At 41.4% G+C, this 27,697-nt stretch overlaps 1 protein-coding gene and 1 long non-coding RNA gene across 3 annotated transcripts in view; both read left to right on the plus strand.

The window, feature by feature from the left end:
* The first annotated feature begins 4,658 nt into the window (after positions 1 to 4,658).
* Positions 4,659 to 11,654, plus strand: LOC117813845. 2 transcript variants are annotated; one of them, XR_004631473.1, is made up of 8 exons: positions 4,659 to 5,105; positions 5,728 to 5,778; positions 6,198 to 6,260; positions 6,977 to 7,027; positions 8,972 to 9,022; positions 9,295 to 9,345; positions 9,843 to 9,908; positions 11,408 to 11,654. It is a non-coding gene; the product is annotated as an uncharacterized LOC117813845 (long non-coding RNA). The 2 variants fall into 2 exon arrangements; XR_004631472.1 differs by having other exon boundaries at positions 4,661 to 5,096.
* An 8,107-nt stretch (positions 11,655 to 19,761) lies between these two features.
* LOC117814075 (neurite extension and migration factor-like) overlaps positions 19,762 to 27,697 on the plus strand; it is an 8,466-nt gene continuing 530 nt past the window's right edge. Inside the window, exons 1-2 of the mRNA XM_034685187.1 lie at positions 19,762 to 19,843; positions 25,461 to 27,688. Of these exons, the coding sequence (XP_034541078.1) occupies positions 19,762 to 19,843; positions 25,461 to 27,688 (2,310 nt within the window). The remainder of the gene's footprint in view (positions 19,844 to 25,460; positions 27,689 to 27,697) is intronic.

Consider the following 27,697-nt stretch of genomic DNA (forward strand, 5'->3'; position numbering starts at 1 on the left):
GAGAAGTTCCCTCCCCTGGTGGTGAGGCTTTCAGCAGTGTGTCTGCCCCCTGGTGGCTGGCTGCAGTATAGGTCAAAAAATCCGTCTCCTCCATTCATTTGAATGGGGGAGCAGTCAAACTTTAAAAACTAAATACACGTGGTACGAATGTTTCTCCCGTCCGTATGCTGTGGTGATATGTAGTTAGTATTTGACTGTTTTGTGTTCAAGGCCTCTTTTTCCTGAACAGTTTCTTCTTCATTAGTTATTAGAGTTTAAAAAACGTGGTTTTACTTCCTGTTTCCTTTGATTCACAGCCGCCGTAGAGGGAAACTTCAAAGGATTCACAGCGTCATGTGACGTCACGCTGTAGGGGGCGGAGCTTATTACAGTGGCTTCACAGGCTCTGGCTGCACAATGGCGGCGCCCAGGAGCGGGATTTTTTTGGCTTCTGAACCGTACAACGGGAAGAGGCGGAGCAACGCTGTCCATTTTTATTTACAGTCTATGGCTAGGAGGCTCAAACTCCGCCTCTTTACGTCACACTGGCTCCACAGAAGCAATATGGCTGCCGCTGCCGATTGGTCTCAAAACAGCTCTTCAGGAACAGATGGGTGACGTCACGGATACTACGTCCATATTTCATACAGTCTATGATAATACTGTAACAGCTCTACTGTTTGTTAAACCTGTTCAGTGTAGATGTTCTTAATTCCTACAGTGTTGACAGTCAGTGAAGGCATCAGGAGAGGTGTAGAGTGTGTGAGCGGGAGAGAGGAGAGACAAGAGGAGAAGTTCTTCATTCATTCAAACATTGATTGTTGTTTTGTTGGTTGTCGTGGTAACGGCCGACAGTGACCGGTTATTAAAGATCAACGTGTTCACCAATCGGCTCGTCATCCCTACAGCGTCCGGACGGACGCTACAGTACATCTACATTTCTGTAGGACTTACTAAATGTCATTCATTCTTCTGCTTGTCAGAGCCCCCGTGGTGAGAGCTTTTTAGACTCTGATCCGGACTACAGTCCTGAGCAAAGACCCTCATGGGGTCAGAGGGGACAGGCCCGAGGTGGAGCGAGAGGGGCAGTCAGTAGAGTCAGGGGAAGCAGAGGCAGGAGACGGGGAGTGAACGCCGGGGAAATGTACGCTCTGCAGGAGGCGGGCAGAACGGCAGGACGGGATCTGATTGGTTTAACATTTTGGGACCCAAAAGCAGTGATTGGTTGGTGTTTTCCCAGGTTTACTCCGGCTGTAGATAGCAGCTTTTTTTACCTCTTTTTTAAGAACACATTATGTATTGATTACCATCAGGACATAAAGATCATTTTAACCAGTAGAACAAAAAGTGGATCTAAATCTGAACACCAACCCCAGCTTTAAGCCAAGCTGAAGAAGTTTATCTGCGAAAAAATACTTTCTTTAAATTTAACATGGGTCAGTTTGACCCGCAACATAACAGTGTTTCACGTTCAGCAGCACTACCTTCATTTCAGATTAAATAATGAACTTCTTAGTTTGCAACACACTTCAGATCTGCATCATTGGTAAAGGAGGAGATGAAGAGGGTAGGATTGACTTTATTAAATGTATACGTCATGGGAGGAAAGTGGCCTTTGTTAACACAGATGCACCAAATAATCATGAGGATAATAATGTTAAATAATGTTCTTGCTGATCTTTCTGAATTTGAACTGATAATTGGATCAGATGTGAATGCTGTACTGGACCCAGAACTGGACAAATCAACTAAATCACAATCCAAGCTGTTCAAACATTCACTCTCAGATTTCAATCTTGCTGATGTATGGAGGGTACACAATCCCAAATCTAGAGAGGATACTTTTTATTCAAACAGGCATAAATCCTTTTCCAGGAGAGACTTCTTATATCAGCATCTCTCATGTCCTGGGTAACAAACAGAGATAAAGCACATGAGCCTGACGGACCATCATGCATATACATGTCATCTGTTGATCTCATCATCACCCAAAAGAGCCACCAGGTGGGGTTTAATTTAACTTTAATTTAAGTTTGAAGTTGAACTATTAGACTTTTAAAAACCAATAGACATTCAGTTAATGGAGTCAGGTTTCTCTGGGAGGAATTAAAGGCTTTATTAGAAATAACACAATCTCATTTTCCTTTAAAGTGAACAAAGAACAGCTGGAGAAAATACACAATTTAGAAACATCACTTTCCATCCAAGAACAAAATCAACAAATATATGACTCTGAACAAACCTTACCAGATATAAAGATAGAGTTAAATTCTCTACTAACACAGAGAGCTGAATGTATCATACACTAAACTAGAATGAATCATTGCTTTGATGGAAGTCTCCCTCGTCGTCTCTTGGCTAACAAATGAAAAACAGAACATCAATTTACAAATACAGCAAGAATAAGATTACAGAATGGGATCACTTCAATGAAGGAGTCTTCCATGCTAGACTCTCTGTTGTCTTTGGATGAACTCAAACAATCTGTATCCAGAATGAATTAGGGTAAGTCACCAGGAAGTGATGTCATCCATCCTGAGGTAGACCTCCAACTTTGGAGCATTCTAGGTCCCCTAATGTGTGTGTGTGTGTGTGTGTGTGTGTGTGTGTGTGTGTGTGTGTGTGTGTGTGTGTGTGTGTGTGTGTGTGTGTGTGTGTTTGTGTGTGTGTGTGTGTGTGTTGTGTGTGTGTGTGTGTGTGTGTGTGTAGTGTGTGTGTGTGTGGTGTGTTTGTATGTGTGTGTGTGTGTGTGTGTGTGTGTGTGTGTGTGAGTGTGTGTGTGTGTGTGTGTGTGTTGGTATTTGTGTATTAGGTAGACATTTCATCGGAATACACACCACACTGCACGGACATTTTGAATTATGAGGACATGTCCAGAGTCCTCATAATTCGGACACTGTAGAAGTGTTTCTATAGGTTAGGGGAGCTCTAATTCAAATTTTCTCCAAAAGTCCTTTTAGTACACAAAACACTGATTCTGTGTATAATCTGTGTATTGAAAGTGCGCTCGTACTGCTGGATTTTGGTACTGCACCCGCTCATGAATATTCACACATGTGTATGATTCGCGGCTTCTGATTGGCTGACGGCCGGAAGTCCCCATAATGTTGGGTTTTGTCAATACTGTGTATTAACCGAATTTCATCACAGACTCTTGTCTGCTAGAGATTGATAAAGCAGCAGACTTTTCCTTTTAAAATAAACCAATATAATATATTAAAGTGTAGAAGTAAGATAAAACCATATAGGAACAGGGTAATCCAGACTGAGTAACAAAAATCTTATGACATTTTTTGCAATTAATTAATTACAAAGCCTGTAATTTGTCATATTAATTTATTATTTTTTACCGTAAATACAACTGTCAATGTAACTGCCACTATTACTTTTTACTAAGCTTTATTTTGTAAATATCTTATTGTACTATTGTTATTATATTAGGCACTGTCTTTTTGCATCACTCCGACGGCCCACTGGCGGGCCCTGCCGACTTTTTTCTTTCAGACGCTTCTGTGGGCTGAGTTTTAAAGATACAGCGAAGATACTGATATCATATGAAACTAGAAGACATAAGGAATCAATTAATGAATCAATTAATACCAACCATGCCATGATAGGAAGGGAAGTGGGTTAACTAACGCTCCAAAGTTAGGCTAAATTTTGGCTATCAAAAAACTTTTCAAAGTGGTCCCCTGACCTCTGACCTCAAGATATCTGAATGAAAATCTTTCAGTGGGTTCCCACAAGTCTCCTCTTTACATACATACCCACTTTATGCTATTCCCATTCAGTTTGAGGCAAAAACAAAGCAGGTTTCTGCATGCAGTACAAATGTGTTTTTTTCGCCTAGTCTAAAATGGTGTTTCTGCATACTGGGGTCCCTAAACAGTGTTTGATTTGCATACATGTGATATCACTGGAAAGCTGAGACTCTTGTGGATTCAATCCCTATTGTATTCATGTGTGATGATATTAGAGCCCACAGTAGCCTTTCTCTTAGTGAGACCAGTTTTTGAAACCTCGAGATCACTGTATAAAATGACCTCTTGTGACCTCTAGGATAATCACAGCCTCATGAAACTTTACACACATAAACTAGAGACACAGGGCTCTCAGAGGATGTATGGCTTTCCTAGGTATGTTGACAATAAGGGGCTTTCTCAGCAGCCTCAAGAACAGAGGTGCTCACCAGCCAATCGTCGAAAAATGCGATTCTTGCGAAATCTCCAAATGATGTAAACCACTTCTATGTGACATATACTGTTGACCTGTTATCTATCACTGAAATTACCCATCTTACACCCTATATTACCATTAAAAACGCCCGGAGTGCTAAGAGGTTAACTTCTATACACTCTATATTGTATATTAAACTTATATTTGAGTTATTTTGTAACTTGGAGCAACCTGTTCTATTGTATTTTATTCTATTAATCTCCTGACAACAGTAATTTAAAGACACATTTTTTTACTATTCTATGCAAGGAACTTTTGAAATAAAATATATCATTGAAAAGAGTAAATAAATAAATAAATAAATAAATAAAGACCCCCCACCGCCCAAACATTTTGGATCCACCTGACTCTTTCCTCTTCCTGCTGCCTACGTCTAGCCTGGCATGGCCAGAGAGATTGCAAATACACATCAGTGTGGAAACAGTGCAATGTCTATGTCAAGGGGGCGTTATCAACAGGCACAGACCAAAATGCTTACAACCAATCAGAGCAAAGAAACGTGACCTGTCACTCAAGGAGCTGTCACTGAGCGTGGTGGTGAGAAACATGGCTGCCTGGTCACAAACGATCTCAAATTACAGCTAAACAGTACACTAAAATGTGATTCTGAAAACATTTGAGGTGAGAAATAGGCAATGCAGTAACGGAATCTTGATTCAGATATGATCAGCACTGCCTAGTTTTACAGTTTGATCCGAGTTTCGGGAGCTGGATGTGTTGCACTGGACACAACTGCAGACTAACAGCACCTACAACCAATCAGAGCAGAGAAACGTGTCTAGAACGGTGACTGTGATTGGCTCGTCTGTTTCTGGAAAAGATATCTCCGAGTAGAGGAGACTGTATACGTCCAAGGAGGAGACGCACCGCATCTGCTGCAGGTAAGACAGGTGACGAAGTCTGAATCACACATATCACCGCTAAACTTTAAGACTAAATACTACTATGAGCTTTTCATGCTATTTTAAATGACTAGTCTCTGTTTTTACAGAGATGATCTGTGGCTGAGTTGTTCAGGGAATATTTTACCTCAGTAGTATACTGATTTAACAAATTGCCATCATGTGGAGATGTTAAGGGGTTAACACTTTGTATTGAGTCCCCTGTTGCACTGTTTACACAGAGGACACCAGTCAAGGAACAACAGTCATACAGTTTGGAGGATACAAGAGATTTTTATTCAATTTTTTTTATCTGCATTTCGGCTGCAAAACCAGCTGTGTAAAACGGACTTGGCAGGAAATTAGGACCACTGTTTGTATTTAGAAGTATAGATGTACGGTCCTCATAAACCTGCAAGGTTACTCACACTGAGGACTGTGTATTTGTATTTTATTGGTCTGTATGCTAGTAAATCCTCACATTCTTTAGTTGATAACTCACAGTATCACCTGTGTTATCTACCATTCTCTAAATAGATAGTTGTGTTACAAGCTTAAAACATCAGCATGTACTTCCTTGGTGTGCTTAATAATGTTCAGTGATTTAAGTTTTTCATTTTTTCCCCACAAGATTTCACCTGAGACAGACCCTCAGCTGAGACTGAATGGTGGCATTCAACAGGTGACTTATTACATTATAAGTTTTAGAATAGACAAGGCTTTTTTTCTAAGATAAGATGTACTTTAATGTGGCCATAGGGACATTTGTTTTGAAGTTTGTTCTGAAGGTCCACAGAGGGTAAAAAAATACATTCTCTAGAGAGCAACACATACGACATGTTCTGTCATCTTATGTTCTTGTCGTGTCAGCGTCTGATGATTTTGAGTTCAATCTTTTAGGATGGATGCATACTCGAGTTAAGAAACATTTTTTTGAACTTTGCTCACATTTTTTCACTTGGTTACAGAAGAACCCCTGCAAGGCTTGGTTAACAAATGTTACTTTTTTTCCAATTTATGAATATAATGAAATGCTGCCTAAGTTAAACACTTAATTTGCGTTGAATTATTGCATACTAAATGTTGCTTCATATTTCACAGGGGACTCCAGACAAGGAAGGCCAAGGCCAGGCCAGCTCTACGGCAGAGGATGCAATGGGGAAGGTAAATGTCTGTGAGGTGTGCCTCTGACCCGTGGAAATAACTTTAGTATTTGGCAAAATAGAATTAAAATGTATTTATTGAGTAGATTTAATCTGTGATAAATACCTACAGACCCATCAGTTTTATTATCTGTGTTTAAAACCAGCTGTGTAAAACGGACTTGGCAGGAAATTAGGACCACTGTTTGTGTTTATAAGTATTCATGTAAGGTCCTCATAAACCTGCAAGGTTACTCACACTGAGGACTGTGTATTTGTATTTAGAAGTATAGATGAACTGTCCTCATAAACCTGCGAGGTTACTCACACTGAAGACTGTGTATTTGTATTTAGAAGTATAGATGTACGGTCCTCATAAACCTGCGAGGTTACTCACACTGAAGACTGTGTGTTTGTATTTAGAAGTATAGATGAACTGTCCTCATAAACCTGCGAGGTTACTCACACTGAAGACTGTGTATTTGTATTTAGAAGTATAGATGTACGGTCCTCATAAACCTGCAAGGTTACACACACTGAGGACTGTGTGTTTGTATTTTATTGGTCTGTATGCTAGTAAATCATCACATTCTTTAGTTGATAACTCACAGTATCACCTGTGTTATCTACCATTCTCTAAATAGATAGTTGTGTTACAAGCTTAAAACATCAGCATGTACTTCCTTGGTGTGCTTAATAATGTTCAGTGATTTAAGTCTTTCATTTTTTCCCCACAAGATTTCACCTGAGACAGACCCTCAGCTGAGACCCAATGGTGGCATTCAACAGGTGACTTATTACATTATAAGTTTTAGAATAGACGAGGCTTTTTTTCTAAGATAAGATGTACTTTAATGTGGCCATAGGGACATTTGTTTTGAAGTTTGTTCTGAAGGTCCACAGAGGGTAAAAAAATACATTCTCTAGAGAGCAACACATACGACATGTTCTGTCATCTTATGTTCTTGTCGTGTCCTCCTGAAATCCTAAAATTTTATACATTTAAAGTTTAACATAAAAAAATTCATTTTGATTTAAAATTGGCATAACTCTGTTTTTCTTACTTGTCTGAAGTGGTGGAGATCTTAAATTTGACATCACATATTCTTGTCTACCAATCAAAGACTTAACAAAACTACAGAAGTCTGACAAGTGAAATTACTGAAACTGCTCACACTTTGACATAAATTGATCCATTTATTTAGGACTGTACCCTTGTTAGTATGATATAGTAAGAAAAAGACTGTAGGTTTCAGTGCTGTTTAAATCACATTTACATGTCAGAGCATCTGTATATCTAATAATGTGATGAACTTCCAGGTCAACAATGTTTTTGTAAAGTGCATTAATGAGGGGATTTAAGTCCAGTTCTTTAGATTTGGTTTAAAGTAGGCAAGGCTTTGTAAATATAGCGCTGTATGTCCATGAACAACTTTATCATATTTTGGAGCTGCAATGATGTCACACTTTATAAAATGTTAACATAGAACAATTCAGACACACACCCACCCTATATTGTTGTACAAGCCCTTTACCACAAGCTAACAGCCGGTTAATGATGGGCAAATCACCAATTCTGTTTGTGACATTCATGGACAGGATTTCAAGGCGCAGCCGGGGGGAGTGTCCAAAACATACGGCCGCAGATCAGATGATACGACCACAAAGTCGATCATCGATCTTTGGCCTAGGGTGTTCTGGTACCAGGTACACTTATGAACATTCCTATGTTCGAACATGGTGTTTGTTATGGACAATCCATGACTAGCACAGAAGTCCAATAACAAAGCACCATTCGGGTTCAGATCAGGCAGGCCGTTCCTCCCAATCACTCCCCTCCAGGTTTCTCCGTCGTTGCCCATGGGAGCATTGAAGTCCCCCAGTAGAACTATAGAGTCCCCAGGCGACACCCGTTCTAGGACGCCACCCAGAGACTCCAAGAAGGCCGAGTACTCTGAACTGCTGTTAGGCGCATAGGCACAAACAACAGACAGAGACTTTCCCAGAGCGACACGAAGCCTCATCGAGGCGACCCTCTCGGTCCCCGGGGTAAACTCCAACACTGTGGCGCTCAGCCGTGGGCTTGTGAGTATTTCCACACCCGTCCGGCACCTCTCACCCTGGGCAACTCCAGAAAAGGCAAGAGTCCAGCCCCTCTCCAGGAGTTTGGTTCCAGAGCCGGTGCTACGCGTGGAGGTGAGCCCAACTATATCTAGCTGGTATTGCTCCACCTCCCGCACCAGCTCCGGCTCCTTCCCTGCCGGAGAGGTGACATTCCACGTACCAAACGCCAGTCTGTGCTGCCAGGGGTCGGCGCGCCTAGGTCCCCGCCTTTGCCTGCCACCCGGCTTACATTGCACCCGACCCCGAAAGCCATCCCTGCTGGTGGTGGGTCCACAGGGTTGCTCCGTGTAGCTTCTTCGGGCTTGGCCCGGCCAGGCCCCATGGGCAAAAGCGAGGTTGATTATCATGGTACTACCACAGAGAATACAGCTCTTTGAGTTAAACGTGAGTCACAAAACACCACAAAGGAAAGGACAAACCAAATCCCTGCAAAGCAAAATAAAGGATAATTGAATCTGCAATTTTAACTGTACGTCTGTTTGTGATGCTGAAGAGATATTGCCAGAGATTGTTCCTCTATAAAGAAAGTGTAGAACAGTTTGGGATTATGAAATGTTTGAACATATGACACCAAACCATTCATATTGAGTTTTGTTTTTCATGCTGCAGGATTGGAGACAGCTAGCTGTCCTGTTGAGGAACCTCCAGGCAGCTCAGACGGTATGACCATCAACCTCAGTTCAGCAGCCCAGTGATGTTTGAATATTATGACTCAGCAATCACAGCTTAAAATTCAATTTATGTGCGGAGGTTGTTTTGCAAAGCTTACAGGTTTTTTTTAACATGAGATATTTTGACACTATATATTGTAATGTGACAAATTTGGACATTTAACATAATTACTAATGCTGTTTAAAATAATTGTTGAGATATTGGCCCAGGTGAAATGATCATATGACCATTCATATTGAGTTTTGTTTTTCATGCTGCAGGATTGGAGACAGCTAGCTGTCCTGTCGAGGAACCTCCAGGCAGCTCAGACGGTATGACCATCAACCTCAGTTCAGCAGCCCAGTGATGTTTGAATATTACATGTGGTCATGTAGACTACACACTGCTGCTGTTTGTTAGGGTGTATTCAATGTGTACTTCTCCATTCACAGATTGTGACTCTGCCCTAGAAGGGACATCTCAAAGTATAACAAGAATTAAACATTTTTAACTGCAGAGCTATGGTTAAAGATATGTAAATGTTGACAACAACACATTTTGAAACTTAAACAAGTTCCATTAGTCATCATCTTGTAAGCAATATTTTGCAGTATCTATGAAGTGTTGTGATCTTCCTTTCTTGATGGTTTTATATATATATGCTCATTAGCTGTAGGATGCTCTGAAGCTGTTAAAAAATACAGTTTAGATGATTTGGAGATGTAGATTTATAACATCCTGTAAATGACATAGCAGTTAAGATGACAATTAAATGGTAACCTTAATGTCAGGATTTAAGATATTTTACTAGTTTCTCCCCTCTTTTCAGCAATCAGCAAAAAGACTGTTGGGAAGTCCAAAGTGCCCAAAAGAAGAGAAGCACAGGAACCATTAGGTAAAAGCACAAACACAAAGGAGACTACAACCGAATCATGTTGATCGATTTTTCTTGTTTTTCACTGTTTTTTGCATTGCTTATTGGCAGTATAAAAGCAGTATAAAGACAAAACAAAATATATAGTTAATACTGAAATGGGACATGTAGCCTCCCCGGCTGAATGATGGTCTGACTCACCAACGGATGGTTCACAAATCTTAAATTTTTTATAATGTAGCTCCAAAGAGCATGCTGTGACCATTGTGTGAACACACCGTCAGAGCTACGGAGAAGACGAAACAAAATAACAGATAACCATTTTAAACTTGACGAAATGACAAGCTTTGATAGAGTGCTAAATATAAGCATATTTATCTGTAAATGAAATTATTAGCTTCCTTTTAAACTAACATTATCAGCCAGGTGCTAAAACAAAGAATACAATTTCGACACACTCCGTTTGGGAGACATTTGTGTGGTTTCAAGTTCATCTATTTTGTCCTTTTTTTACCGAAAGTCTGCCTCTACAATGTAAATAAACATAAATAAAAGCACTCATCTTAATAATGTAACTTACAGGAATTTACATAATGAACAAATATGAAAACAAGATTATGCAAGGACCATGGTGAAGGTCATTTACAGGACATCAACCTGCCTTGTTTTCAACTCAGGAAATGCTAATCATAAACTGAAACATTATATGCTCTTAATCATACCCACTTCAAACAAATATTCTTCTGTTGTTATATTAGAGTGATGTAGAGCTAGAACCTAAACTAAACAGTACTTTATGATATAAGCTAACAATGCAGATGAAGGCACTGTAAACCTAGAATATATTCTTTTATGGCAGCTAACCGTTACGAGATTATTGGCCCAAAACAAATAAATCAGCCTTTTGAGGCCTCAGAAAGTAGGTATGTTACTGTAGGCCCCAGTACTGAACAGCCTTTCAGAGGGAGAACAGTGAGCTGGAATACACAGGTGCTACCTGAACAGCTCACAGAAATGTATTGTGTTATCCAGTGATGCTGCAACTCTTCCAAAACACTGCTTAAATACACTGACTCTCTTTGTCTTGATTAAATAAAACAAATGTTATTGTCCAAGGCACAGTTTCACACATACACACATGCCTATTTTTCTTCAGGCTGATTGGCATTTAATAGAGACTAATCAAACCATTATCATCTGATCGTTATAGGTTGCAGATCAATAAGAGCACACTTAGTTTTAACAGATATAACGCAAAAAACATTTTATGTTACCTTTACAAATACAAGAACAATGAGCTCTATGCAGTTAGGTGTGCATAGTTAGATGTGTTATCACATTTTAAATATGGGAAGGGAGAGCATTGGTATCTGATCTGCACCTTGAATCCAGTGCCATGATCTGGGATATCAGAATATGTATCAGGAGATACATTTTTTTATTTACATTTCTTTGAAATTGTAATTTTAGTATTTCACAAACAAATGTAAAGTCAATGAATCTCTTTTCCTCTTTTATAGAGTTACTTGAAGAAGCTGCTGAAAGGGACAATCCTCGGAGGAAACAAAAACAACAGTGGTCTCTAAAAGAGGTCTCAGCGGTGATCAGACACTTTAAGAACCTTCCTAAAAAAGAGAGTGAAGTCCAACTCCCTTTGTGTTTGTTGTTCTCAGCCCTCTGATGATGGCTGCTGTGCGGCCAAACAGGGAACTGACTGTCACTGTTTTCAAAACAGAAATAATTAAACATGGCTTCTTCTTTACTGAGTATGCTGTGATATGTTCTCTTGTCTATTTAAAGATCATACTCAATGTAGAAAAACAGTCATATGACACATAACACTATATAAAAATCACTACACATACAGGTTTGGTTATATTGTCTGTTACAGTAACCAGCTCTGCATTACAGACATACCTCATGTATGGGGATATACTTTGTGTTTTATAGAACAGGCAGTCCTCATATATCGGGTGTGTCCTTTTAAAGCACAATGTCTTCACTGTAGTGTGTGTGTTTTCCCGTTCCATTAATTCATGTTTGACCCTTTAATACACTTCAGTGCCGTTTTTGTGTGTTGTATAGCCACTGTCCTCACAAATGGTGTTAGTCCTTATAATAACACTTTATGTCATGGGTGGGGCTTATTATCAAATTAATTATTGTCCACATAATGATGCATATTGTCAGGTTGTTATATTTCCAGTTGTGTTGTGTGTATTCAAACTCCGAAGTGAGATCTGTGTTGTTGGGCTCAAAAAAGAATTTTTGATACCACCCACATCTCTGTGGGGCAGCTGGAAAGGGGTGCTCCCCTAATACACCACCAGACTGGTTTGGAGAGATGTGTCCTTGTAATACATATAGGCGGGTATGTGTGTGTGTGTGGTGTGTGTGTGTGTGTGGAGTTAGGAATTGGTAATACAGATCATAATTGGTGTTCTAACTATGGTTTATAGCCATCTTCTTTATTTATCAGCAGTTACTCATACATCAGCATCTTTTTAACCATTCTGAGTGGGAGCCATGTGTGCATGTGTGTGTGTAAGCTTGGATGCAGAGCCTCATTAAATACGCAATCGTTTCATAAGACTGACCCTTCAAGAGCAGTGGGTGGACCAAACATAGATTTGCTCAAATGAGCAAATGAATCTGCAATGTGAAAGTTTATAGCATGTTAGTCCCCTTTGTGTGTGTGTGTATGTGTGTCTGTGCGTGTGTGTGTAAGCAGCGCTTACATGCATGCGCACTGTGGTAATGCATTTTTAAATTCTGTGATCAAATAATTTAGCTTCACCCAGTCTTCCTCTGTACTGTTTGTTCTTCTGCACTGCAGCTCGTTACAGCAACCTCCGGCAAGTCAAGATGGTTTTTTTTTGTTTCTTTCGTCATAGTAACCGGGTGCTGGCGTATTCACTTGTGTACCATAAGAAAACTGCTATACATAGGAGCAGGATGTATCCATATGTTAGTGAGGATGCCATTGCTTCTGTCTCATTAGCAGCAGTGCTGAGGCCCTGAGCTGCTTCTCCTGCTCCATTGGGACAGCTGATGAGGCCTGACTATGTGACCTTTAACAACCTAATCAACTTTTAACACCTCGCCTACTGCCTGCATTATTGCCATTCTTCTCTCTGCCATTCACCGCCAGGGCCCCATCCCCTTTTAGTCTCCATCACTTATTTTTGTTTTAAGCTGGAGCCTTGTTTCAGTACTGATGATCTGTACATGTATGAATGAAGCAGCACTGTAAACACATGCAGCAGCAGCAGCAGTGGTCTCTGGAGGCTCACAGTGATGTATTGTAATCGTCTGTCTCTCTCCACACTCTTGACCTTCCCTCTGCTTATTTCTCTGCTCTCCTTATCTCTCTCTGTCTGTCCTCTTCTCCTCCCTGCAGAAGAGCTCAGGTTGTACATAAGATAAACAAAGAAATAGTTATTAGCTTATATAAGACCATTTTAAAATAATGTCTTGTGTCACAAGTGCATTTGTTACATGACAACTAAATTAAAAAGGTCTATTAAATGTATATGCACATGGTTAAACTTTGAGAATAATAGATGTCGTATTCATTTCCACGTATCCTTCCTCTTCTGCTGGAAACTGTTCATCTTTTTATAATGCCATGTTCATGGTAGAGAATCATCTTTGATTTAATTAGCAGCAGCAATGATTTGCTAATAAGTGACACTGAATGTCAATATTAAACCATTTCAAATTACATTTCTTACATTCAGAGCATGCAGTGTTATAATTTTGGAAGAAAAGATGTTACACTTGTTCTGAGTGGTTAGACAGTTAAAAACTTTAAAATGAAATCAAATTGAATATGTGCAATATATCATAACCAAGCTCTTAACCCCATGACCAATGCTAAAATCTGCAAATATTTTCAGTTGACAATGACAAACACACTGATTTCTCCTTAAAATTGGTGGTGAAATTTTTCCATTAAATCATGAAACTTTTGGCTAATATGATGTAAAAGATAAATGAACAGAGATGAGATAATTAAAATCCACTCAACTCTGAAGCCATGATGGAGCTCGGATTAAATCCTGCCTGAAGTGTCAGTCATACTGTATGAAATAAAGAACAAAGGATTAATTGGTCACAGAGCCTCCTGAGAAAAAGCTGGAATTTGACTTACATTCAGACCTGCAGCTTTATCCTAGATCAAACCGAGGCCTCAGATGTAACAGTGGCTACAATTGTCCCGATCTGGCTCTGCAGGTTTTGTCGTACTGATAAAGATCCAGCTCCATAATCCCGATTCATAGTAAATCTCTACCTATCAGATGCTTCCCTTGCCTGCTCTTCAGCAGCCCATGATTGACGATCATTATCTGAAGATACCATATCTCTGCCATCACTGTGGCTCTGTCAGGGATTTTAGGTGAGCATGTTTGATCAAATACAGCAGCAAACAGCTGACAGAGGAGATGCATTGCTGTAGAAACACATGTAGATTGGCATATATTGCAGACATATAGAAAGAATGTTGTCTTTCATTGTCTTCGCATGTCAGGGAACATTTTTTATTGAGGTTTGTGTTTACCAACAGCACAACTATGACAAAATATCATGGCAGAGTGAGCCAGCCTTAGCTCTGTGTATAAGAAATATGGTTAAACAATACTGTACAGGATGCACTTCATACTGTGGATCTGTAATGGCCCTTATAGACAGGAACATCTTGTTAAGTCCTTGAAGAATTAAGCTTAGAATATGTACATGTGCTGCCACCCTTTTGTGCATCAAGAAAAGAAAAGAAATACAGAAAGTGAAAAGCTTAATAATATTTACATGATAGCTATTACAGTAGGTAACGAGGACATAAAAGGTAATTTATTTAAATGTATGTGTTCCCACACATACGATGGCCATCCCTATCTATGTCAGCCTGGACATGCCCCTGCTTTAACATTAGCCACCCATCAGGCACTCAGTGTTATGAAACAGAAGTTGTTGTTTTTTTTCAATGCTCTATAATGTTTTTAAATTAAATAATCTTTTTTTTTTTAAATTCCTTAAAATTTTGAATATTGTTTGATTAATCAAAGGCCAAATTTGATGACAAATTTAATTAACATGATTTAACACTGCCCCAATACCTATGTTTATTCTAACATTGCATTAACACTAATTATTGAGAGCTCTGCAGGAGTTTACACCTCCTTGGAGTCAATGCTTGTCTCATGGCTTGCCGTTGCAGCAATTACAGTTTAGAATACCTCATTCTGTGCCACCTGTACAGCACCAAACTGCAGACAGGCCGAGTTAACGACTACAATATGAACACAGTTTGGCTTTTACTAAAGAGACAGATATTTCCATCAGCAGATGCAGAAAAAAAATCTGAGCTAAACAAAAGGGTGGAGACTGTATGTCAGGGCTATTCAATTAAATATTTGGTCGGGCTGGATTTTCAGACTAAGGACATGAGCTGGGCTGGACATTTTTAGCAGACAGTGAGCAAAGTTAACCATTTAAAAGAAAAACAAATAGATAAGATAGCAAACACACTGGATGTTTATGAACGTATTGCCACATCCAAAAGGGTACAAACACAATAAAAGAGCAGCACTTTTCAGTGTAAGTAAAAGATGTTTTTCTTGCCGGACCCAAGTCACAATCACTTGGCAGTCGCTGTCGGTCCGCTCGAGGGTTGCTTTCGGGCCGCATGTGGTCTGTGGGCCGCTAATTGAATAGGGCTGCCTATGCTGTATAAAACATGGATGTGCTCTCAGTGACGTCACTCATTGGTTTTCCAAAGCTGGCAGTCGCCATATTGGAAATTCTGGTTCTACCTAACTTTCAGTTGACCTAGTAAGAGGCAAAGAGGCAGGGTTGAGGTGGGCTTTAGGCTCTAGGCTAACAGCAAAGCCACTAATTATGCATAATCATGCAAAACTAACCTTCATTTTTCAAAACCAATGAGTTACACTCCCCCCCACCCTAACCAAAGTATAGTGAGAATGAAATAGGCTACTCAGACCAAACATGTTCTTGTACCTGGATGTAATTTCTTTTTTCTGCTGGAAATCTGGGCATTTTAACATGATTGTCACCTCGACATATCGTTTTAATGCTTTTTTTTATATGCTCTAACTTTTACAGCTTGGACTTCATGCTCACTTATTTGACCACGTTACATTTATCCCATTTATGTATATGAGTCAGGAACTGATGTGGTCAGTGTGGTATTCATAGGAACATTCATCAGATGTGAGGTGATGCACTGCATTTGATCTGTCGGTCACGGACAGTGCTGTGTCTCTGAGGTTGTGTCTGTGCCCTCTGAGGAAGAGAGCGCTGACATATCAGAGTAGTAGGCCGGTTGACCTTTGACGGGACAATGCTCATGTTGTGAGGGTGATACAGGAAGAGATGGAGGGAGAGAACTAGAGATGTGCTGCTGCTGCTTCTGCTGCAACAGAGAAGAAACAAAGGCTTGTGATATTATACAGGATATTTGACAATGATTATTAGATAATGACAAGGATGGAGACACAAAAATAAGCTGCATGATGGCTTTTTGAATATCACCTTTTCCAGATAGGAAGCTAGCAGAGGCCTTTCTGTGTGGAGTTTGTATATTCTTCTAAAATCAGAGAGTCTGCGTGTTTGAGAATTTGACCTCTTCATAACTAAAGTTAAATTCAGAGGTTAAACCTTATCGTATGAAAAAATATACTCAACACAAACAAGCTCTACTTCTGTTGAAAAGCTGTATAGAATGATTGTATCTTTATACTAGCTTTCGTTTGAGTGAAGCATGGACAACATTTTCTTAACCGCTATTGAAAGTCTGTAAATACAGTGTGGAATTTGTAGTTCTATGATTTTTTTATGTACGTCAGCCGATGTCTGTTTTGGATGCGTGTTTCTCTGTTCACACACCACATTTTGCTGTGGGCTCAAAGGTATTACCACGAGTTGCGTGTGAGGCAGGTTACTTCAGCTGTGTGTGCAGCGAGCCAGTGAACCTGCTCTGAAACAGTATACCTGTGCTGAAAAGAGGAGTCGCCATTTCAGCGCTGTCTGTTTGTATCAGTGTTCCCAGTGGCACTCTGCCCTCCGTGAGAGCTCCTCTGTTGGAAATCTATTCCTTGGCCCCTGACTCTGTCCCTCTGTTGAGACAATAGGCCCTTTGTACCTGCATATACTGCTGCTGTGGGACCTGGCTTCGTATTTTCGGCAATTATACACGATCCCACTCCAGCCGTGCCTCTTGATGCCGCTTCATTGGAGAGAAATGCAATGGAATGGAGGAGAAATGCAGTAAAATGGGGACGTGGAAAGAGGCTTGCAGGAATTAGATTGCGTTGCTGATAGGTTCCTTATAGAGCGAGTAAACATGTTCTTATCTTGTTATCCAGCTTGCACATTAACACATGGTGTGTGGAGGAAGGGGAGGGGGGGCTTGAAGGGATAAATCAAATTCTAATCATTCTGTTTGGCTTTTCTCATTCTCTGCACTTTGTCTTTTTTCTGTTTTCACATCATGCAGAGAACCCTGGCGCACACGCAAGAACAATGGAAGGGTCAGCAGCACTAGACATTCTCCTACACCCGGCGAATGCTCCAGAAATGAGTGCACAGTGATTACATGCCCTAATGTGAGGTGTTTAAAGAGCGGTTTCCTGCAGCAGAGTTAAATAACGGTGCCCTCAGTGAAGTATTAATGATGTGGATGGATGAATCAGGTCGGCACAAACCTGTTGACGGCAGCCGCGGCGCTCTCTTAGAGCTGCGCCCAGACATCAGGCTTAACCGCTCGGCAAATTGGACATGGTTGGCTGTAGCTCCAATTTATGTGCACTCTCTATTGCAGTTAGTCCGTCTTCATTATTGAAATGGCCTCTCGTCAGGTCCTGACAGAGTGGTGGAGATGGTGAAGGGAGGGGAGGTGGGTCTTATACAGGAGAATCATGAATAATGCGGAAAATAAACACATTTGAGGCTCTGGCAGGAGGGGTGTTGGGCATGTTGTGAAATGCCCGGCTTTCAATTCCCCCCTATCTTTCCCTCCCTCTCTCTCTTCGTGTGATTGTATGAGCAGCTTCTGCCAGTGGATGCTGATGCTGTGGATCCTCAGCCTTGGGGCTTTGTCCAGCACAAACACACACACACACACACACACACACACACACACACACCACACACACACACACACACACACACCACACACACACAAACAGATGCGACCCTGCAACACATCCACAGGCAGCTCCAGGCACTGAGCTCTGGCAGGACCTCTGCAGCCTGACCAGCATCCCAACTGTGTGTTTTGTCACTGCCACTCTGGAGACACAATGCTCACTGGCTGCAGCCTGTGTCTAATATAATGCTGCTGTGACTTCACATTCTCTTGTTGTATTGATACATCTGTGCTTAGATCCTGTAGGTTCAGCAAGTTCAGATTGGGATATCCAATAACATGTTTTTTCAAAAGTGGATGTTTTTATTGCTGGATGTAGAATTTCAATTTCTCTGTGTGCTGAATTTGATACAAGATGACCTGAAAGACATCTCTTAGCTCAGTAAACCATGTGCACTTGAGCCTGAGCTTAAGGAGTAATAGGGCTTTTCTGTAAGGAGAGAGGAACGGGGTCTGGATGGGTCCTCCAACAGGGTCCTGGTACCTGCTGTACGCATGAGCCGATGTGATGGCTCATGAGATAATTACCCACTGAGCCGGCGTGAATGTAACTGTAAGCTGAAGCAGGGGTTCCCTTCAGGTAGCTCTGTGCCACTCAGGTCAGTGAACAGCTAATGACATTTAGAAGCAATAGCACGAAAGAGGAGGCAGTTGTTTGTAGTCAGCCGCACACTACCTTTGTCTTATTGTCTGCAGTCTGTCTTAATCTCCCAGCCGACGTTTTCACACCACGAGGAGATCATGTTATTAGATCCCCTCCCCTGGCTCATTTGTCATCCTGCAGCACTGCTCCTCCAGAGGAGGACTGCAGGAGCGGAAAAAAGGAAAACAATATGAACAGGCAGGAGGCCACAGCATCAAATGTTCATCATTTACAGGGCCACAGTGTCTTGAATCATCATTATTCTTCCAGAAATTACACAAGGTGAATGTGCCTTTTCTTTTATACGCTACCACACCTGATTTCCAGAGGCTGACAAGTTTCTGCCTCTCCACACTTTATTTAAACATATTGTTTTATGTTACATTTGTACATCTGCATCCTGCTTCAGATACACTCCATCACCCCCCACCCCTTCTTCTCCCATCTCTTCTCTACAGTTAAAAAGGATTGTAAGAGTGTTCGCAGTTAGCTGTCACAGCTTCAGTCATATCTCTTCTATCTGTCCTCTCGGAGCCAGGTTGGTTTTTCCTGCAGCTGAGGCACGCAGAAACGAAGGAGTCGGCTAATTACAATAAACAAATATGCTCAGAGCTGCCTATGTAAGGCTCGCATAGGTTAACAACTTCGCCATAAATGTTAAATGAAGCTTAAAATAGGATAGTATGGCATACAGTTTCCATAGTGATCTGGGATCTGTGATTCCTTGTGTACTTTCTTGGTTGGTTATGTTTAAATAATCTTAGACACGAATCAGAAATACAGAGAAGAAATGAGAGATTGTTTGTTGAATCTGCAGAGCTGGTTTGATGATTTTGTTATGTTTAGAGCTTTTTTAAATATTTCCTGCAACTTTATGTTTGCCTTTCTTTGCTGTGATAAAAACCTAGTGTATCCGTGTTGATCTTATTCTATATTTGAAGATTCCTCTCGTACTTACGTCTCTTTCTCTTTCCTCTTTCCACCCTCCCTGTTTCTCTGCTTCTCTTTTCAACAGGTGGGACAGTCAAAATGATGCATAGGAGGTGAAACGTTGAGCCGTATCGATGGATGTGTTAACAGACAGCAGTCTCACATTGATCGTGAAGACTTCAGAACCGGAGAATGCAAATGCAGTGGAGAACACAGGTGAAAACCATTCACTTTGAAAAAAAGTTTTGTACCATGCATACATAGTAGTCATACATTTTATTTCTTTTTAGACGAGAAATGCAGATTAAATAATTATTTTCTGGATTCTTTGTGATTTGCTTTGAACATTAGAGATACCTAGTTGTTGATCTCAATGCAGAGGTTTTAATTTCCCCAAGAATCATCAAGCATTTCTTTTCGAATAAATGACATTTTCTCACATCTGAGAAAACTTTTTAAAAGTCAATTTGTATAGCAAATACCATGGAACTAGATTTTCTTAAATTAGCTTTTAACCCTCAGTTTTAAGCTTTTTGACAAGATATGTGGGATATGAAACACATCCTGCCTTTTCTCAAAATGAGAAGTGGAGAAGAAACATTAAATGAAGCTTATTAAGCTATTGTTAATCCCCTCTCCTGATGCTGCCACAGCTCTTTTATGACATCTACCTTTTCTTCTGAAACCGTTCAGATAGGTGCAAACATTATTTCTCTCTCATTCACCCATTCTTAGAAGCAAGAGTAAAGAAGAAGAATGTAAAGAAAAAATATTGTGATTATCTGTTTATTAATTATAGCCTTTTTTAGGTTGTGACAGTTGCTTGTTTGTAAATTCCAGTAATACGGATGTATCACTGTATGGCAGCTTTAACACAAAACATTTAAAATCTAGAGCCTTCAAATGTTTCAATTGTAACATTTGAAGGTTCTAGATTTTTAATTTCTTGCACGTTCCTGCAGTGCAGACCTTCTTATATACACCTGTATATTGACTTTTAGAGAAATTGTGCATTTTCAAAGGACCTTCAGCCACTGCCTCTCACCTCTCAAGCACCACTGATCTTTAGATGAGGTTTATCTTATTGTTTCAGCTCAGGTCAGGCTCAGCAGGGTCTGAGCTGAGCAGAATCACACAGATTATCCCCAGCGCTAGCCTGTTCCTTCAAAGGAATAGAGGAAAAGAGAGTGTGGAGAATGAGAGTAGGAAAAGAGTGGTGGAAAGGGTGAAAGTGTCTCCATTGAGCAGGGAATAGGGCAGCTCTCTGAGGAGGATAGCCATGAATCATACTGCAGTTACTCACCACTTATTATGAACATCCTGTACTGGCTGGATTGATTTCCCCCCACCATTCACAAAATGTCATATAGTGAAGATGGAGCAATAGGTAGCAAGAGGCTTGTGTCTGGCCTACCAGCTGGATGAGTTAACGCCCCGGGTGGCTGAGCTGCAGAATGGCTAGCTCTGCATTTTACGAATGTGAAAGCCTCCTTATAACAGGGATAAGGAGCAGGGAAGTTTGAAGTGAGGGAGATAGCGAGTAGAAAAGGGAGGAAGGAGGAGATGGAAAGGGGGGATGGGGGTGAGGAATGATTTGAAAAAGCCATTAGAGTGAGAAAAGGGACATGTCAGCTGTTTTCATTTGCATTGTACTTAATATTGTGATATTTGAGCTATTTAATTCCTTCAGCCTGATGGAATGGATGTATGCATATGAAACTAGTTTAAAACTGGTTATAAAACAGACCCACAAAGGCAAACCGGACCATCAGCAAGACTGGCTATATGGATATTTTTATTCTGGTCACCAGGTTCCTGCAAACAGCAAGTAGTTTGTAAGCCAGTAAAAAAGGAAGGAGGAAGGGATGTTTCTTTAGAGAATGCTATGCATATATGTACAGGACAGGAACAGAAAATAGATCGCATTCGACGAGAAATGTTTCTCAAAGTTGCTCTGTAATAGAGACTGATTGTTGTCACAAAGAAATATTCTTCAAATGCTGTTTTTTATCCAGATAAAGCGGCTAAAAATGTGCTGTAAACAAAGAAAGAAGCATAGCTGTCTAATTTGTGCATATATGCATGTGTGTGTGTGGATGCGTGTGCGTGTGGTGTGGCATCTGACACACTAATAGATAAGGACACATACGCCAACTTGTCTCTCTCTCTCCTTGTGTCCATGACCATGTCCCTCAGCATGGGCTCGTCTCCCTGCAGAGCCGGCTGGCACAAAGCAGCTCAGACTGCTCAGGTGGGTGAAGCCCTGAATGTCATGGCTCGAAAGATAAACCAGACTCAGAGAGCTCCGAGCGCTAACTGGTCTGGTCTGGTCTGGTCTAGTTTGGCGGTGGTCAGGCTGTCTAGCATGGCTGGGCTTGGCAGGGCTGAGATCAGAAGATCACCACCTCCTGCCAGCAGCCGGGGTCCTTCCATATGCTCTGTGGTGACAGTCCATGCCAGCTTGCATGAGTTGTGTCACATCCAGCCTTGGTTACTATTCAGTAACAATCCTCAAAACACTATTACAAAACTACATCTGTGGAGAATGATCTCAGAGTGTAAGGCTTGTTTTTATTTGTGAATAAGCTGCTCTTTTTGTAAGCTAGATACTGAATTCTGGCAGCAGTGAGTATTTTGGATGTTTATCTTGTTTACATTTGCCAGCTCAGTTGCAGTCCTAATATTGCCGTAGCATATCTGTGAATTTGTGTCTGCTGAGCCCCCTTTGACCTCAAATGTCAAACTTGATTTGTCATCTACAGTCATTGCTGTAAGACCCTGTCTGTGTGTGTCTGAATGTGTGTTTGTGTACCTGTCTGACTGACTGATCTGTGGCACATTCTGAACAGCTGAAGAGCTAATGGTCCAGCTGGAGACAGATGGCCTCTCGATAACACTATACCCTCAAGCCAATACTCACACTCTATCACTCTCCCTCTCATACACACGCATGCATCCACGCATGCACCACCCTCTCCCTCTCTCTCCCTCTTACATGCACACACACATTGGATAGGACAGATTGTTAATCCATTATAAACCCTGAGGAAACACATTTTTCAATATGAGTTGAATGTTTCACAGCAATTTTAACAATCTTTTGGCAATATTAGGTGGCAGCTTAAGTTTCATTCGGGCAGGGGAGGATAAAGGAAGTTAATTTCTCCACCTTTTTTGTAATTTCCCTCTCTCGGTGGCTTGGCGTCTTTGCGGGGCTAATGAAAGAGATAAGTAATCATTTCTTTTTATTTCCCTTATCTGTGAGTCCTGCAAAATTACTTGTTAGATTTCAGGCTTTGGCACTGTTTACATAAAATTCCAAATAAAGCCAAATTAACTTTTCCACCTTGGAATTAAAATCATTACATCAATCCTCCAATGCTCATCTCTTTATAACATATGCAATAGAATTGACTGTCTGGAAATGTAACATTGACTGACATTGACGCGTCTAACCCTACTGCCGTTGTACATTAATAAATACCTTAGAATGGGCACTGACATATTGGTGGTTAACATTATTTTGGAGTAAGAGTCTGCCCTGTAGGGATTGGCAGGTGGAGTCGGGGACAGCCGGCCTCTTTGGCTAACCAAAACAAACATTTAACTTACCGATAATATTGCAGAGATCCTTCAGGTTGTTACAGACTACAGCATATCAGGGTCTTGTGTCAGTTTGAAGCAGACTCTTGCCAGGAAAATTAAATGACTCTTGTATGTTTACTAGTCTCAAGCTGTTCCTCCTCTACTCGGCTATAACGGTGGGCATTGGCAGTGGGAGCTGCAATTATCGACAAAGCTGTCAATCCTATTTATAGCATCATATAACTAATTAAAAATGTTTTATTCTCAGAAAAAAGAACACTTGGACATTCTTCAGCATAAGACATATTAATTACAGAAACTGTGTTTTAAACTAATTTATTTGACGTGTATTTTGATTTAGTAGTTTGACCCATTTCCCATCAGCCAACATAAAGTTGGTACGCTTTCTAACATGTACCACAGCCAGTCAGTCGGGGGATCTCCAAATGTTTTGATTTTTTGGGGGAGCTGTAATGTTTTCCATCCTTTATACAATCTATGAAATGTACTGAAAAAGTATCTGGACATTTAGGACAAGGATAATAGTCCTGACTCTCCACAGAAACATGCTTTTACTCTAAGTTCATTTTGGCTCAGAGCCCCAAAAGAACCGATAGTAAACATCTCACTGAGATGCTCCTGCAGCCGAGCTGCAGCTTTAACAGTTTTTGTGACTCTGGGAGGAAGAGAGAAGGAACATATTTCTCCTGAGGTTTTCTTCATTACCAGTGACAGCAGCACAGTTGTATGCTTTTAGTAGGCGTCTTGGTGACTCCGATGTGTCTGCAGGCCACAGCCCTAGACAGACACTCTCAAATTTCATTACCTTGATAAATCACTCTCAAATCATATCCACACTCAAAGGGTTGACTCACCATCAATTCAGCTATGCTGAATATGAATGACGAATACTTTGTGTTGTGCAGTTGTCCCCTCAAGCATTTGTTAATACCTTAATAATGATTAGGCGCATCCATTATAGAATGGGGAATTTTACTAGTTAACCTTGGTGAGCACATTAATTGCGATAGTATGTTTCCCAATTTGTTTTTTTTTCTGCAATGATTTTTAGAAATAAGTGTGAGGCAGCAGCTTGAGATTGTAGAGGGAGGCAGGTGTAGATGATATTGGTTATACAGTCTCCAACATATGGGCCTGTCGTGTCCCATGCGTACGTACCTGCCTCCGCTGCTGTCATCTAATTATGCAGAGCAAACAAAGCTATCTGCCTGCTGCTACAAGCCCGCTTCTGTGGGTTTTGATTGTTACTCATCAGATGGATGTTTTCAACTGATTAAGATATTGTCACAATCGACCTGGAGGAAATCACTGAACTTACTTTCAATTTATTCATTACTGCTGTTGTTCCTGCCATGCATAATTTTATGGTGTCTTGTTACCTTAGAGCTAAGTTGGATCTACGTTTATATAGATGGCATCCTAAAGGGAGGGGGGGAGGTAATGCAGGAAGACTCAGTAATTTCATTTCAAATTTAGCTCTCATGTTGATAAAAGAAATCATGTCACAATTATTTTTGTCTTCTTTCCAGGAAGATCCGTCCTTTGCATAAGTAACAGTATCTCTCATTAAACCTATGACTGACATTGTGGATTGAATTCTCATTTTCTCTGTCTGTGAATGAAATGAAAAAAAAATTAAACCAGAGTGACTACTATCTAAAACACATGTTGCTTAATTGTGGAAATCACTTCTTTGATCACACACACCTACTTTAAAGACATTCAGAGTGAGTTTTTTCACACTACTTCATGCAAGCTGGTGTTAAAATTGCTGGCTTTGTGTATTGAATTAACAACTGCATTTATTCCAGCTCTTTGTCACTTTCACTTATGGCACCATTCTAACTTCACATGAAGGTGACCCCGTTTGTGAGTCACCTTCATTGTGTTTTATGTGTCCTGAGAATTAGCAAGGAATTTTAATAACTCTGTCACAATTTACTTTGTCTAGAATCTTAAATCAGAACATCAAACACTAATGGGCAAGAAGTTGTCCATACAAATTTGGCAACGCTACTACCTTTTATTGAATCTGCTACCCAAAGAGTTAAAGGCTGGCATCACTAAATGACATTTTAAGCTCCAGGGGGTTAATTGACTCTAATTGCATTTCGGGAGCTGAGAAGAAATGTCAGAGTAACTACAGAACAAAAACAATGTAATTTAACTTCAGACTTACTGTTCAAAGAGTTGAAAGAGCTGAAATTCCTTTTTGCTTTTCCAACAGGGGTATGTGAGCCGAGTTGTGATCTGAGTCTGTGCGGGCTCGTCGATGCTGCTCTCCCTCCATCCTCATCTCCTCCTGCTGCAGAGACTTCACAGCAGGCCTGCCCAACACACCAGAGGACCACGCCTACACCACCAACACTCCCTCTTCCCCTCGACACTGACTCCTCTCTGGGCCTGACAGCGGCCCCCTCCCCTCCCACTGATGACACCCCAACTGTAGTCCCGCACCTTCACCACGCCCCCACTCCCACACCACATCCTGCTCAAGCTGTTGGCTCCTGGGACACAAAAGGGGACACCCAGAAGAGTTCCCTTCTGCTGCCTGTTGCCCTCCCTCTGCCAACTACAATGATGGAGCCTGGCACTGTGTCTGCGCTGACAGAGGAGTGTCTTCTTCAGCCTGCACGCACCTGCCTTGGCTGCTTCATTGAGACACGGGATGCTACTGACCCTAATTCCATCCAGAACCCACCCCATGACCCCAGCACCAACCCTGACACAGAGACTGTGCTGAGTGCAAGGATAGAAGATGTGAGCCGAGAAGACTTCTCTGACATCAACAATATCAGCATCCAGTGCCTGAGCCATGCGGGGGAGGCAGTGAGTCATTATGGAGAACAGCTCCTCTCTGACCAGCTACTTAGCTTTCCTCTACCGAAAGCCCCAAGTGAGGGCAAGAGAGTGGATGGAAACAAAACAACAGAAGACTGTGATGACCCCGAGGATGATGCAACAGCTAAGAACCTATACGAGGGACTGTTATTGGACAAGGTGAGCGGAGAGGAGGTTCTGCTGGCCAATGCTGGCCAGGACTGGGGCTACTTTGAATCCTTCATCAGCGAGAGCAAAATGGAACTGCTGGACCTTTGTTCTAAGAATGAACTGTCTGTCAATCTCTTCTCTGAGGAGGATGTTGACAATCTCTTTGACGATGAAGACGATGACTCGACCTTAAGCAGTGATGTCTGTTCACTGAAAATTCGTTACGAGTCTTTCCAGGACAACATGAGGGAGAAAACAAATGTGCTTCAGGAAGAGACACAGTTCAACTTCTTCCCCAGTGTCCTGGCCAACTGTGCCAAGAAAGAGGAAGGAGTGGGAGTCTTGAGGAGGAGTGCTGAGGAACTTCAGCCCAAAACTGATGAGCTGATACTGGAGACCGGACAGGATGGAAAAACAGGGGACTGCAGTGGTAGGAGCCCCCTTGATGGTTCCCAAGGGTCACCCATGTCCACGCCCAAAGTCAACTACCTAATGGACTTCAATTCAACAGAGGAGTCAGGTGAATTCAGCGATGACAGCTCCTGCACTGGCTCCTCCTCAGACACCCTGCAGGAGGGCAAATTTAAGAAGGGCCACTCAAAGAGATTGCTCAGCCCCTCTAACCCTCTCAACTACGGTCTGCGCTCCAAGAGAAAGGTCAGATACAGTGATGATTACCTATATGATGTTGATTCACTCGAAAGTGAGAAAAATGCTGAGAAAAAAGAGAAAGCTCCCTCTGGTCAAAAAGAGGAAGAGGATGTAGACTGGTGTCCTAAAAAGCGTCGGAAATCATGTCGGAAAGAGCCACCAGTGGTCATCAAGTACATCATCATCAACAGGTTTAAAGGAGAGAGACTCATGTCAGTGAAACTGGGCAAGTTAGATCCTGTGGATGCGACTGTGAGCCTGAACACCGACACAGTAAGCAAATATGAGGCACTGGCTCCTCTGAAGGATTTCTGGCAGGAGAGGCAAAGAGAGAGACAGGAACAGCTTAAGCTGGCTGCCAGAGATAAACAACAACGCGGCGTTCATCTAAACGGACGCCACCATCGCCCTTTTAACTCTAGTCATCCAAAAAGGAAATACAAGATTGCAAACAGGCTTAAGGTTCAGAGGATTCACACTGTCGAGCAATCAGCAACAGCACAGGGCTCCCCTCTCTCTGATCAGGGCCAGAGAGGTGTCAGCAAAGAAGAGGCCACCCCCATGGTAGCAGGAATAACAGCAGCCCCAGGCCTCCCAGTGACATTAGACACAAACTCTATCACGCACACAGTCACAGCCAAGAGCCGCTCCCAGGAGAGGGAGGAGAGGGAGGGGAGGAGATTGGGTGGAAATAAAACAGTAAGGATAAGGAAATTCAAAAGCGAAGCCAGGCTGCGGAGCAAGAAAATGAAAGAGGCAGAAGGAGAGGAGAGGAGGAGCGTGACAAATGAAACGGATGTCTGTGTCGCTGCGGCACAGATT

The sequence above is a fragment of the Notolabrus celidotus genome, chromosome 6 (assembly GCF_009762535.1).
Source record: "Notolabrus celidotus isolate fNotCel1 chromosome 6, fNotCel1.pri, whole genome shotgun sequence".
Taxonomy (NCBI): domain Eukaryota; kingdom Metazoa; phylum Chordata; class Actinopteri; order Labriformes; family Labridae; genus Notolabrus; species Notolabrus celidotus.